We start from the raw sequence: 13,227 nt of genomic DNA, 5'->3' as shown, positions 1-13,227 counted from the left end.
CAGCCTTTGAGCTACCCGACACATATCAAAATTAACTGGTGTGTATGTGTGGTGTATGTGTGGTGTGTGTGTGTGTGTGTGTGTGTGTGTGTGTGTGTGTGTGTGTGTGTGTGTGTGTGTGTCATTTGTGAATCCAGAGGGTTCTGGTGGGCTCTGAAGGAGGGAACCATTGAGAGCCAAAGCAGCCTAACTAACTCACTGCTACACTTCCCAATTTTGGAGGCCAATTTTAACCATAGATCACATCTGGTGCTCATAGCACAAACGGGCAATTAAAAATTATGTCGAAACTCATTATTGTGTTTTTCACTAAATAATTTAAGCTTAACTCTGCATAGTAATAGATTTGAAATAGAACTCGTCAGTGATTTATGGCCAGAGCTCTTTCCACAGTTGTTTAGTCAGAGAAGGGCAGAGAAGGAAAGAAGCTTAAATTACCAGGCCCAAACAAATGGGCTATTTTCCAGCAGTGAGCTAGAACAGAGGACTGATCTACGCCGTAGCACAGGTAGAGCTTGAAAATGATACTCCTCTCAGTAAGTGAAAGAAACCAGCCTATACAATCATATACATGGTTACACACATAATCACACATATCTGATTCTATTGATTCAAAACGCTCAGATGAGGCAAATTTACAGATGTAGGAAGTAGGTAAGTGGATGGCAGGGGTGTCTTGGTCAGGGTTTCTATTTCTGCCCAAACATCATGACCAAGAAGCAAGTCGGGGAGGAAAGGGTTTATTCAGCTGACCCTTTCACTTTGCTGTTACATCACCAAAGGAAGTCAGAGCTGGAACTCAAGCAGGTCAGGAAGCAGGAGCTAATGGAGAGGCCATGGAGGGATGTTTCTTACTGGCTTGCTTCCCCTGGCTTGCTCAGCTTTCTTTCTTATAGAACCCAAGGCCACCAGCCCAGGGGTGGCACCACCCACAATGGGCTGGGTCCTCCCACCTTGACCACTAGTTTAGAAAATGCCTTACAGCTGGGTTTCCAAAAGGCATTTCCACAACTGAGACTCCTTTTCTGTGATAACTCCAGCTTGTGTCAAGTTGACACACAAAACTAGCCAGTGCAATTGACCCCTGTCAACTTGACACACAAACACATCACTATTAAGCCTCAACTCTTACTTTCTTATTCATCCCCAAGATCTAAATAACGTTAGTCACACAGTCTTTACATGTTAAAAGTTCAATCCATTTAAAATATCCAATAACTTTTAAAATTCAAAATCTCTTAACTGTGGACTCCACTAAAATGCTTCTTACTTCAAGAGGGGAAAATATCAGGGCACAGTGACAATCAAAAGCGAAATCGAACTAACTGTCCAACATCTGGGATTCACTCACGATCTTTTAGTCTCCTCCAAGGACTTGGGTCACTTCTCCAGCTCTGCCCTTTGTAGCACACACAGAAGATGCCCTTTCTCCACTGCTGCTGCTGCTGCTCTTGGTGGTCATCTCATGGTAACTGCCATCTCCAAAATGCTGCTGTCTTCCATTGCAGCTAGGCTTCACCAATAGCCTATCACAGGCTCTCTTCATGGTGCCAAGTCTCAACTCCTTTGCATGACCCCTTCAGTCCTGGGCCATCAATTGCAACTGAGGGTGCACCTTTACCAATGGCTGTCCATGGCCTCTCACAGTGCCCAGCCTCAGCTGCTCTTCATGACCCCTTCATGCCTTCAAAACTAGTACCACCTAGATGACTCTTACACACTACCAAGTCCAGTCACAGCACGAGGTACAACCTTGGCTCTCTCTGGATCACAGCCTCTTTGTGCTCTCAGAAAACACTTCCCAGAAGATTTCACCTCAATGATGCTGGTCTCTTCTTAATCATCGCTAAATTCTTAGCTCCAGCTGACCAGCATCAATAGTCCCAGTAACTCAAAGGTTTGCTTTAGTAGTTCTGTTATCTCGTTAATCACAGCTGATTCTTCAGCCCCAGCTAACCCAAACCACAGAATCTTCACAATCAAAACAACATGGCCTTGATAAGAGTCTTTAATCTTCCCTCTGAAATTTCACAAGCCAGGCTTCCATCTTCTGCACTGTTCTCAACATTATCTTCCAAGCTTCTACAGAAGCTCTTAATGTCCCAATAGCTCTTCTAGCTCAAAGTTCCAAAGTCCTTCCACAGTCCTCCCCAAAACATGGTCAGGTTGTCACAGGAATACCCAACTCCTGGTACCAATTTGTCTTAGTCAGAGTTTCTATTCCTGCACAAACATCATGACCAAGAAGCAAGTTTGGGACAAAAGGGTTTACTCAGCTTACACTTCCACATTGCTGTTCATCACCAATGGAAGTCAGGACTGGATCTCAAGCAGGTCAGGAAGCAGGAGCTGATGCAGAGGCCATGGAGAAATGTTACTTACTGACTTGCTTGCCCTGGCTTGCTCAGCTTGCTTTCTTATAGAACCCAAGACTACCAGCCCAGGGATGGCACCACCCACAAGGGGCCCTCTCCCCTTGATTACTAGTTGAGAAAATGCCTTACAGCTGGGTCTCATGGAGGCATTTCCACAACTGAGACTCCTTTTCTGTGATAACTCAAGCTTGTGTCAAGTTGACACACAAAACCAGCCAGCACAGGGGGTTAGGAAGGTCATAGGTTATTCCGGGATTAGACAGTCCTGCTGGATTTACAATTGAGTGAATTCGTTAAACACAGCTGAATTGAGATGTAAAACAGTACATTTCAGTGATAGAAAACAAATCGTATGCACACAAAATACTTATGGTTTTCAAAGCCAAGAAACTGAAGAGGATGTAGGGAAATAGAGCAATGTGCTGGTCAGAGTATAAAATGGTTCAAGAACATCTTGACAGAAACTGTTTAACAATTCCTATTCCCTCTCCTCTCCTCTCCTCTCCTCTCCTCTCCTCTCCTCTCCTCTCCTCTCCTCTCCTCTCCTCTCCTCTCTCTCTCCTCCTGCCCTTCCCTACACAAAAGCTGCTGGTAGTCCAAAGTTGAAACAGTGCAAATAGTCATACATTCATTGATAAACAAAATATTTATTTTAAAAAAAAGCTTTATTCGACCATTAAAAAGTGGTACTATGCCTGCCAAGACTGAACCCCCAGTGAACGTGATTGTTGGGGGGAGGGTGGTAATGCTGGGAGGATGGGGAGGGGAAGCCCACGTAGAGGGGAGGGGGAGGGGTTAGGGGGATGTTGGCCGGGAAACCGGGAAGGGGAATAACAATCGAAATGTAAATAAGAAATACTCAAATTAATAAAGATAAAAAAGAAAAAAGTGGTGCTACGGCATGCATGAAGCAAAAGCAGTTAGTCACACAGAGCATACCCCAGTGTGCTTCTATATGAAGCTAGGCATAGACTCAGTGACTATGGGAGACTTTTACACCATCCTGCTTCTTTGACATTTTCTAAAAAAAATGACCCAAACAGAGCCAGTCAATCACCAGGATGGGGAGGTGCAAAGTGGGCAGGCCCTCTGCTTTATTTTGGTTTTCGGTTTCCAATCAAAACACAAAGTTCAAGTTACAAGTTTCTTGGAGCGTGGTTCTAGGCGTTGAGCGTATCCTAGTCTGCTTTCTGTTGCTGTCATAGACTACTATCCAAAAGTGACTCGGGGAAGAAAGGGTTGATTTGGCTTACATTCCATACCACCGTCTACCACTGGGTGACATCAGCAAACTGGGGTGTGTGTGTGTGTAACTGAAGCTCACCTTCAGCCACCTTTCTTTTCCTTCTTTTTGCTTTTCTTTCAAGACAGGGTCTCTCTACACAGCCCTAGCTGTCTTGGAACTCACTATGAAGACCAGGCTGGCCTCCAGCTCACAGAGATCTGGCTAACCGTCTTCCCAGTGTGGTGCTGGAATCAAGGGCATCTATGCCACTGTGCCAAGCCCCAGCTTCCTTTCTTTTTTCTTTTTTTCGGAGCTGGGGACCGAACCCAGGGCCTTGCGCTTGGCAAGCGCTCTACTACTGAGCTAAATCCCCCAGCCCCAGCCCCAGCCCCAGCCCCAGCCCCTCCCCCAGCCCCAGCCCCAGCCCCAGCCCCAGCCCCAGCCCCAGCCCCAGCCCCAGCCCCAGCCCCAGCCCCAGCCCCAGCCCCATCAGAGAAAATGAACTTGCCTACAAACCAATTTGTTGAAGGCAGGTGTTTTCTCTGTTGAAGTTTCCTCTTCCCATATGACCGGAACTTATGCCAAATTGACAAAAAAAAAAAAAAATAATAAGCAAACAAAACAAAAAAGCTAACTAGCGCAGGGGCTTAGAACATGCTAAAGGCTGAGGTGGGGGGATCGTTAAAAGATGTCCTGGCATTGTAATTGTTGCATAACCCCATAGATATAATTAAAAACCATTAAGCGGTACACTTTATTATTATTACTGATTTTCTGTTTTTGAGGCATTCTTACATAGCTAAAAAGGGGTGGGGCAGAGCAAGTGGCTTCAAACTTTGTGTGTAGTCAAAGGTCACTTAGAATTGCTGAGTTTCCTGCTTCCAAACTCACAGTTCTAGGATTGCAGGGGTGCACCGACATGCCTAGTTTATTAAATAGGAGAGGTATATTATTAATATGCATACATGTAATTAAAAATAAAAGTTAAAAAAAATTCCAGCATGGGGGAGTGATGTCTCTGGAGTATGTCTGAGAGCTATTTGTCAGTAATGGGTTGCTGGGACATGGGGACACATTTGTTTTTTAGGGCTGAGGGCATTGGTAGGTTCCATGTGCCTTAGCGGCCGGCTCCAGCCTAAGTGTATGCAAATGGCACTAGCTGAATCCAATGAACTAAATAAATACTAAAAGAATTTTGGAAGGAAGATGAGATAGGGTGGTGTGGGGAGGGGGTGGGAACTGAAGGGAAAGAGGGGCGCGTGGATATGCTCAAGATAAATTATATATTGGTATAAAAATTTAAAAGAAAAAAGAGATGAATTATATATAAATTTACTTCAATAAATCTTTTGGAAAAAAAGTAAGAAGCCTGGCTAAAATATCTAAAAAGCAATAGTGTGTGCTCTCGCCTGCCCTCCTGGGCTGGTCGGATGACTCAGATGGTTTCAAGTCAAGGAAGTAGATAACCCAAGACACACCCCCCAGCCCCCCCCCCGCACCCCCCCGCGCGCCACTACTGCCCCTCAAAGACACTGGGTTTCCATTGCCTTTCCCAAAGAGTAAACCTAAAAACTGCCCTCCTAGTATAAATCGGTCTGCGGATCCTAATTTGGACTCTGGAGTCTAACCCGCAGCAGGAGTCAGAGTCACAGTAGTCTTGGAGCTCCGCCGTGAAGTCCTGGTACAGGCGATTCTCTACTGTGACCGTGGGGAGGAAACTGATTCAGCAGAGGCGATGGCAGCGTTTGCAGCCTAGGGAGAGGATCCCTAAATGGGCGCCCGGACCGGTTCCACAGAAACCGAGCTAGCAGCTGCTCAGACCAACGCCCACCATTGCCCACAATGCAGCTCTGCAAAACAACGAGCTAGGCGGGAGGGACTCTGCAGAGGACCCGGGTGACCCAGGGCCAGCCTGCGGATCCTGATCAGTCTGACCAGAGGCGGATTCTGACCACACCCCACACCCCTGCAGAAGGGTGTGGTTAGGGCTGGCGCAAGCCCGGGGTGGGCACTCAGCTCCCTTTAGATCGCGACGCCGCCTTGTGGCTCAAACTGAGAATGTCCTAGAGATCCGCAGTAAGGGTTTCAGGGCCGTGCGTGCGCCGGTGGGGCAGGTACTCAGAACAAGGTGGCCGGTGGACATAGACAGGGCGCGACCCTTGCAAGCTGCCCTAGCCCATGGCAGAAGAGCCAGACCTCGGGGTGGCTGAGGGCTCAGAGGAGCAGGCCATGGAGATGCCGAGCTGGAAGGCTCCAGAGAACATAGACCCCCAGGTAGGCGTCTTTCATGGCCGGCAAAGATTAATCTGGGCTTCTTTACTGTGGCATGAAGAGTCCCCTGGAGTTGCGCTTAAAAATACTATTTTCGATCCTGCGCAAACCAGGAGATGCGTTTGTTTAGCTGACCCGCAGGAGAGAGCCATACACCCACTTCCTGTGGGGCGGCCTGGGGGCGGGGTAGGGAGGAACTGGTTACTACAGACCCAGCGCTTCGATTTAAGAAATGCTTGTAACCTGTCCTTAGGGCAGTATCTACCCCACATCCCATAGGAAAACCTTGGAGAGTCCATGCTTGTCCTAAAGAACTTCGGGCCAGCAGCTCCTTCTCTTCGCAGGCAGTCTCCTGTATCTCTGACTCTCACCTCCTGATGTTCCTGAGTTGCCGATGTTCATATTTTGCTTCTCTAAGTTTTCTCTGTACCATTTTAGCCAGGAAGTTATGAGATCCGACACTACGGACCAGCTAAGTGGGTCAGCACTTGCGTGGAGTCTCTGGACTGGGATTCAGCCATCCAAACTGGTTTCACAAAGTTGAATGGCTACATTCAAGGCAAAAATGAGAAAGGTAAAAGTAGCCTCTGAGATCCTGAGATCACTGAGTTTTAGCTTGCTGGCGAAATCTGTTTCGTAATAGCCAAATAACCAGATGACTGAAACGCTAATGTTTGTATTCACGCTTGTCCTCAAGAACCTTAGTGTAGCTACAGGAGAGTGCTGCTAGGTTCTGCTTGTCAATGTCTATAGTTTCCTCGTTTTTTTTTTTTTTTAAATATTTTATTTATTTATTATATATATGAGTACGCTGTAGCTGTCTTCAGACACACCAGAAGAGGGCATCAGATCTCATTGCAGATGGTTGTGAGCCACCATGTGGTTGCTGGGATTTGAACTCAGGACCTTGGGAAGAACAGTCGGTGCTCTTAACCACTGAGCCATCTCTCCAGCCCGTTTTTTTTTTTTTTTTTTGCTTGATGAGAGGGGACTGTGTAACTAAGGAGAAGTCCTTTCCTGTGCCAAATGCCTCTAATAATTAGTGACAGATAGTGATATCAAGGGACAGGAAGATGTGCAAGGATGTGAGTCTCAAGTCATGATTGTTTGTGTGTGTGTGTGTGTGTGTGTGTGTGTGTGTGTGTGTGTCTGTGTGTCTGTGTGTGTGTGATTTTGCAAGTCACTTAGCTTTAGGACCAAAATTTCTGAGATATAGAGAAGAATAATTAATTGGCCCATGTTTTCTGTAATTTCTTCTTTATGTTTAAAAAATAGATAATTCATGAACCCCAGAATACAACACTACAGAAATGCTTCATGCAATGTGTCATCCTACCACTACCCTTTTAAAAAAAGAGAGAGAGAGAGAGACATCTCAAGGGTACATTTATAGTGGTGCTGTACAGGAAATCAAGAAGTTCACATAAAATAGATTAGAAACTTTGTATTCGCCACGAACACACTAAAGTCGCTTTCATTTTATTTCTTGACGTAGAGATGAAAATCAAACTGACAGCTCCGGTGACGAGCTTCGTGGAGCCCGGCTCAGGTCCTTTTAGTGAGTCTACCATTACCATTTCCCTGTATATCCCCTCTGAGCAGCAACATGATCCACCCAGGCCTTCGGAGTCAGATGTCTTCATTGAAGATAGAGCTGAAATGACTGTGTTTGTGCGGTAAGTGGTGGATAATAAACTGCTATGCTGCCTGCTACCTGCTTTCTGCTGCTTGCTGCCTTCTGCCTTCTGCCTGCTGCCTTCTGCCTGCTGCCTGCTTGTTTTACTTCCAAGCATTCACCATTTTCCTCCTGTGTAATTTTAGCAAGCTTCTCACCCTTCCGTAAGAAAAGTTTACTATATTTCCTACTGTCTTGTTTTTTTAAGCTGTCACTGAAGTCTATTGCGAGGTAGAATCGATTCATCGAGAAGTCCTTTGTACACCTTCCACATATAAAATAGCAAAATTACATCACCCAGAGCATAGGATTGTCCTTTCCAACAAATAGACAGGCCTGAACAACAATGCCTTCAAAAAATAGTATATGGTGTCTGTCCTAGTCTGTTTGGGCTGCCACAACAAATACTATAGACTCCGTGGCTTACTCCAAACGCAAGTTTGCTTTTTGTAGTTCTTTCTGGAAGCTAGGTTCAAGTTCAGGACACTGACATGTTTTTGTGTCTGGCTAGGAATCATTTCCTGATTCATATAAGCACCTTTGACCCTCTTTTGTAAGGGTGATAATCCCTTTCTTAAGGGCTCAACCCCCCCAGGACAAAACCACCCTCCAGAGGCTCTTAAAACTACCCCATTTGTGATGAAGAGTTCAATATGAATTTGAGAGAGACAGACATTCAGTCCACAGCATTCTGTCCCTAATCGCAGAAGCTTTGTGTCTTTCTCACAAAAAATGCATCCAGTTCCATTTCACTAGCCCCAGAATCTTCCAGCACTGACTCAAAAGACTCATTTAAATAACATCCAAATAAAATCTGGCTCGAGGCTCAAGGCATGATTCATCTCTTGAAGCAAATTCTCTCTAGCTGTGGGCCTGTAAAAGCCAAACAAGCTATGGGTTTCCGAAGTACAACAATGTGACGTGCCAGGGAGAGATAGCCCCCTTTCAAAGGGAGAACAGAGAGAAGAAAGGATAATGGGCCTCAATCAAGGCTTTAGATAGCTTCCTTGACTCAAGGCTGTACCCGACGGGGTCCGTTGGAATGGATGTTGGATCTCCCAAGCTTTCCTGGACAGGAATTGGGCCCTTGATACCTGACATGTCTGAATCTCACGACTTTGGGTGTCCCCAAGCCCAGCAAAGTTGTTCTGTCTAGAATCACCTCCTTGTAGTTTCTCCCAGGCTACAGTTGTCTACCAGTCACCCTTCTAATTTGGCACCCCTCCCCCGCAGTTCCATTAGGGAAGGCTGTGGTGGGGAGGGCCTGGGATGGATGGCCCAGCCCTTGCTGTTGCCCTCTGCCCATGTGCATCTAGGTATAAGGCGACATCGCGGACTAGAATAAACATGGTCTTTGCTCTTCTTGGAAGGATCTTGTCAAGGGCAGACAGACTGACTTTTTTTTATTTTTATTTTTTTGCATTGGCATAGTTATAATAAAACTTATATCAATGAAGCATACATAGTAAAAATGCTTTTTGTTTCTCCTTCTTAACCTTCTGAGTAAAAGTAACGGTCCTTGCACGTCGCGCACCTCAGCAGGTCAGTGTGCTGTTGGGGTTTCACCTCAGGATACTGTGATGTGTGCAGTTTATTGAACTTTTATTCTCTTTCCTGTTCTGTCCTTGCAGCGGCGCCATACCTCAAACCTGCCCTGTCTCTTGGCCTCCGTTCATATTCAGATGCCAGCAGGTTCCTTTCTGCTCAGCGTCCTGTTACATGATCCCAGAAGGCCATTGGCTACTATGTAACATTCTTGTTCCTGGCTTTGGTTCTCCTTGTACACCTAATCTTACGCTCTGACAGTGTTTGCACTTTTGTCATTTCCATTTTCCTTTATCTCTCCCTTTCTGTGTTGGGGGAAAATCGTCGTTCATTCTAAGACCAACTCAGAAGACACCATTAGCCCTGACTGAGTCCTTACTATTTCTCAGAGCCCTTTTTAAAAAATAAAAAAACCAAAAACTTTTTTTTCAAAGATTTATTTGTTTCCTGTATATGGGTACACTGTCGCTGTCCTCAGACACACCAGAAGAGGGCATCGGATCCCATTACAGATGGTTGCGAGCCACCATGCCTGCTGCTGGGAATGGAACTCAGGACCTCTGGAAGGGCAGTCAGTGCCCTTAACCACTGAGCCGTCTCTCCAGACCATTCAGAGGCCCCTCTCTGTTAAAGTACTAATGTTTAGATAATGCTATCAAAATGTTGATCTCATCCACTGGGCTGTGAATGTATAGACAGCCAAACTATATTGTGTTTATCTGTCACCCATTGTGTGCTCTTTGACCCAGAAGAGGAAATGGGGAAGGATTTTAGTGAATGTGGGACTCGAGTCTGCTGCCACACCCTTATAGTCCCAGGTATTTGGGAAGCTGAGACAGAAGTTAAACCTAAGCCTGAGAGTTCCAACACAGCCTAAGCAACTATGACTCCATCTCAAAAGTGTGCAGCAACAGTAGCAGAACAAATGAAACAGGACATGATGGAGTGAGGCTTGCTGGTACACTTCCCTAAAACTAGCATTGGAATGGCTGAGTTAGGAGGATCCTGAGTTTGAGACTTGCCCCAGCTACAGTGTTTCTAAAGGTTGCCTGGGCTATATAGCTAGTGGTGACTTTCAGAGCAGCCTGAATTGTATACAAAAGAGAACAAAGGAAGCAAGAGAAAGGGATGGGAGGGGCTTGGGGTGTGGAAGAGGAGTGAGCATATGAAGGGGCTTCTGAGTGGTTCTCTAAATTGAAGCACTGTATGCTTCTGGGAAGTTCCTAGTGATGTGCTCGGGCTGTATCCCAGACACCCACAGTGTACATTCTCATAAGGTTCTATGGTGAGTTTTGTATATATTGGTCCACATGAGAAGACGTACGTTTCAAATCTGTCAAAGGATGAGAATTGTTTGTCCTCCCGAGTCTCTCAGATCTAGGCATGAAGGTCAGTGGTTGCCTGAAAGCCACTTCGTCCAGCTTTCAGGGCCCCAGCCCCTGCTATTGACTCCAGACCATCACTGGCATCTGTAGTAAAGTCGGTCACTTACGCACAACCGCTTCTTCATCCGTAGGTCTTTCGATGGATTCTCCAGTGGCCAAAAGAATCAAGAGCAACTTTTGACCTTGGCAAACATTCTGAGGGAAGAAGGAAAAGTCTTCAACGAGAAGGTCTTTTATACTGCAGGCTACAGCAGTCCGTTCCGGTTACTTGACAGAAATAACGAAGTGTGGCTGATTCAGAGAAACGAGCCCTCCGATGAAGACAAGTAAGGAAAGGAAGATCACTGGCAGGGGCAGACCTTCTGCTGAGTGCAGACATTGATAGCGCTCCTAGGTGACACATGTCGTGTCTTTGGCTTGAACTACCACTGTATACCATGCTTATTCCCAGTGTGCCTTTGTAAGTAGCTTTATTTAGATACAGAGTATAAACACAAACCCGGAAATGGGTCATAACTCAGGTGGCCTCTATTTCCGAGAGGATCCGAGACAATGCGTGGCATTTCCCTCTCATTGGCCCTAGCACTGTTGTCTTGCCTCTCTACTTGGATTTAGGGCATTTGAATGCTCTCCCTTCCTTATAATAGCAGCGAAAATGTTAAAAATGTATTCTGTGTGGAAGTAAAATTATGTTGGCTACAAAAATAACCTTACTGCCTCTCCTGTTGAGTTTTTCCATTGGATCCATGTCCTCATCCAACTGTTGCTCTCTGAACAAAGAAAGTTCTTACCTTAATGCACTGACAAAATTTGGAGGCAGAAGATGAGTTTGACAAGATGATGAGACTTCCTATGCTACTTGACAAAAAAACAAAAAACAAAAAACAAACAAACAAACCCCACACAGATACCTAATTGTAACATTCGCTTGAATTTTTTAAAGAACTGTATATAGTCTAGTTGTTCTAGATGTATGGAAATTCTTACTCTTTCCAAAAGTGGGTTGCTGCAAGATCAAGGAGGTTAGAAAGCCTTGCCTCCTTGTATTGTTTACATCTTATTCTTCAAAAGATCAAGTCACACTCAGATCCCTGGCAGCTGTCATAGAAATGGCTCTCACTCTAATTCAGACTCCCAGGATGCTGGCTCTGAGAGCAGAGAGTAGAGCAGGCTAGATCTCAGGAACCTCATGATAATTAATGCCCCTCACAAGTGGCATGGTTTCCACTTCGATGTAAGCAGAGACCATACGGTCACTTCTTGAGAAATGACCATGAAGTCAGCTGAGGGTACAATAGATTGCATAAGGCTAAATGATACATGAAATCCCTCCAACTTTAATGTGTCTTTGTAAAATTAAACTCTCCAGACCAGTGGTTCTCAGTCTTCCTAATGCTTTGATACAGTTCCTCATGTTGTGGTGACCCTCGGCCATAAGATTGTCTTTCTTCTGCTACTTCATAACTGTAATTTTTCTTCTCTTTTTGAGTTGCAGTATAGATATCTGTGTTTTCCAATGGTCTTAGGCATCTCCTGTGAAAGGGTCATTCAGCCCCAAAGGGCTCATGACCCACAGGTTGAGAACCACTGCTCTAGCCACATCTGTCCCCATAGTTGAAGACTGTCCTGAGTATTTCACCTGGATCTTCAGTCAAGCTTCAGAATAATCCACAGCTGAGCACCACTGTTTTGTAGAGGAAGAAACTGGGGCATGGGGTTCTCGGGCAACTTTTGCCCCAGACAAAACTGTAAGGGCAGAGGCTGACCTGGTTTTTCCATTCATTCCACTCTGACTATGGTAATAAGCACAGAAACCTTTAAGATGGTCAGTTTTGATACAGAACAAGCTATATTTCTGGTTCTGAAATTATTGCAGATATAAGAATCTTTAATTCTCAGCATTACTTGCTTGAGTTGCATGTTAATTTTTTTACTTTTATAGCATATATATATATATGTATATGTACATATGGACATACAGTCCATATGTATACATATACATATATATCCATGTATGGATATATATCACTAGCTGCCTTTAAGTCTCTCCTTCTGATGAAAAGTCCACACGGGACTAACTTCCACTGTTAGGAGGCAAATATTTTCAGTCTTTAGTCTGCGACCTTGTATGAAATGTGCATTTTTCAGTCAGCAATTTCCACTTTAAGTGACAGGAATCTATTTCTCATTGCCAAAATTCAGTTACAGCCGAAAGATACTCAGAAAGAAAATTGATTTTTTTTTTGCCCCATTCAAGTGCAATTTTCCTCTCCTCTTAATAAGTTAAAACCTTTTCAAATCATGAATTGATAGATCCACGCAATGTTTCCCACACCAGTAAAATGGCTGAAACTGATTGTGAAGCATCCCAATGTGGGATGATGTCACAGGTGAGGTGCAGGATAGAAGGAGGCCTGTCATTGGATGAGAGGGAAGGATGGGCGGGAGAAAAGTTTGAAGGAAGAGGAGAAGACTGGAACGGAAAGTAGAAAGAGACAGGAGGGACAGGGAGAGAAGCTGTGGCAGGACAATATGGCAGGTGACGTTAAGATTCCACACTGTGCCTTTACGGGTTGTTACAAATGTTTTTAAGGGATGGATGTGTATTGGGCTTTTATCAATTGGGCCAAAGGTACTGTGTTGTGTGTTCTTTCATGTAGCGATTCAAGTGTAAGAACGTGTGCGGTGGTTAGTCTGGGCTGCCACAGAGTTGGGATGTGTGTTTCTGGCAGGGAAACCTGCCTTGGGAAC

At 45.1% G+C, this 13,227-nt stretch overlaps 1 protein-coding gene and 1 long non-coding RNA gene across 2 annotated transcripts; one reads left to right on the top strand and one right to left on the bottom strand.

Annotated features, from left to right (window-relative positions):
* Nucleotides 1–724: 724 nt before the first annotated feature.
* On the bottom strand, nucleotides 725–5,383 carry LOC148006848 (uncharacterized). Its single transcript, XR_015644697.1, has 3 exons — nucleotides 5,229–5,383; nucleotides 4,109–4,175; nucleotides 725–2,349 (listed from the first exon to the last, which is right to left on the bottom strand). It is a non-coding gene; the product is annotated as an uncharacterized LOC148006848 (long non-coding RNA).
* Nucleotides 5,384–5,473: 90 nt separating this feature from the next.
* On the top strand, nucleotides 5,474–12,421 carry Hebp2 (heme binding protein 2). Its single transcript, NM_001107515.3, is given in 4 exon segments — nucleotides 5,474–5,874; nucleotides 6,310–6,445; nucleotides 7,367–7,547; nucleotides 10,608–12,421. Coding segments are annotated over 4 exon segments (612 nt in total). The 5' UTR covers nucleotides 5,474–5,778; the 3' UTR covers nucleotides 10,807–12,421.
* The last annotated feature ends 806 nt before the right edge of the window (nucleotides 12,422–13,227 follow it).

The sequence above is a fragment of the Rattus norvegicus genome, chromosome 1 (assembly GCF_021556685.1).
Source record: "Rattus norvegicus strain SHRSP/BbbUtx chromosome 1, alternate assembly SHRSP_T2T, whole genome shotgun sequence".
Taxonomy (NCBI): Eukaryota; Metazoa; Chordata; class Mammalia; order Rodentia; family Muridae; genus Rattus; species Rattus norvegicus.
Note: the sequence above shows the minus strand (reverse complement) of the source record. Positions and strands in the feature narration are given on the sequence as shown.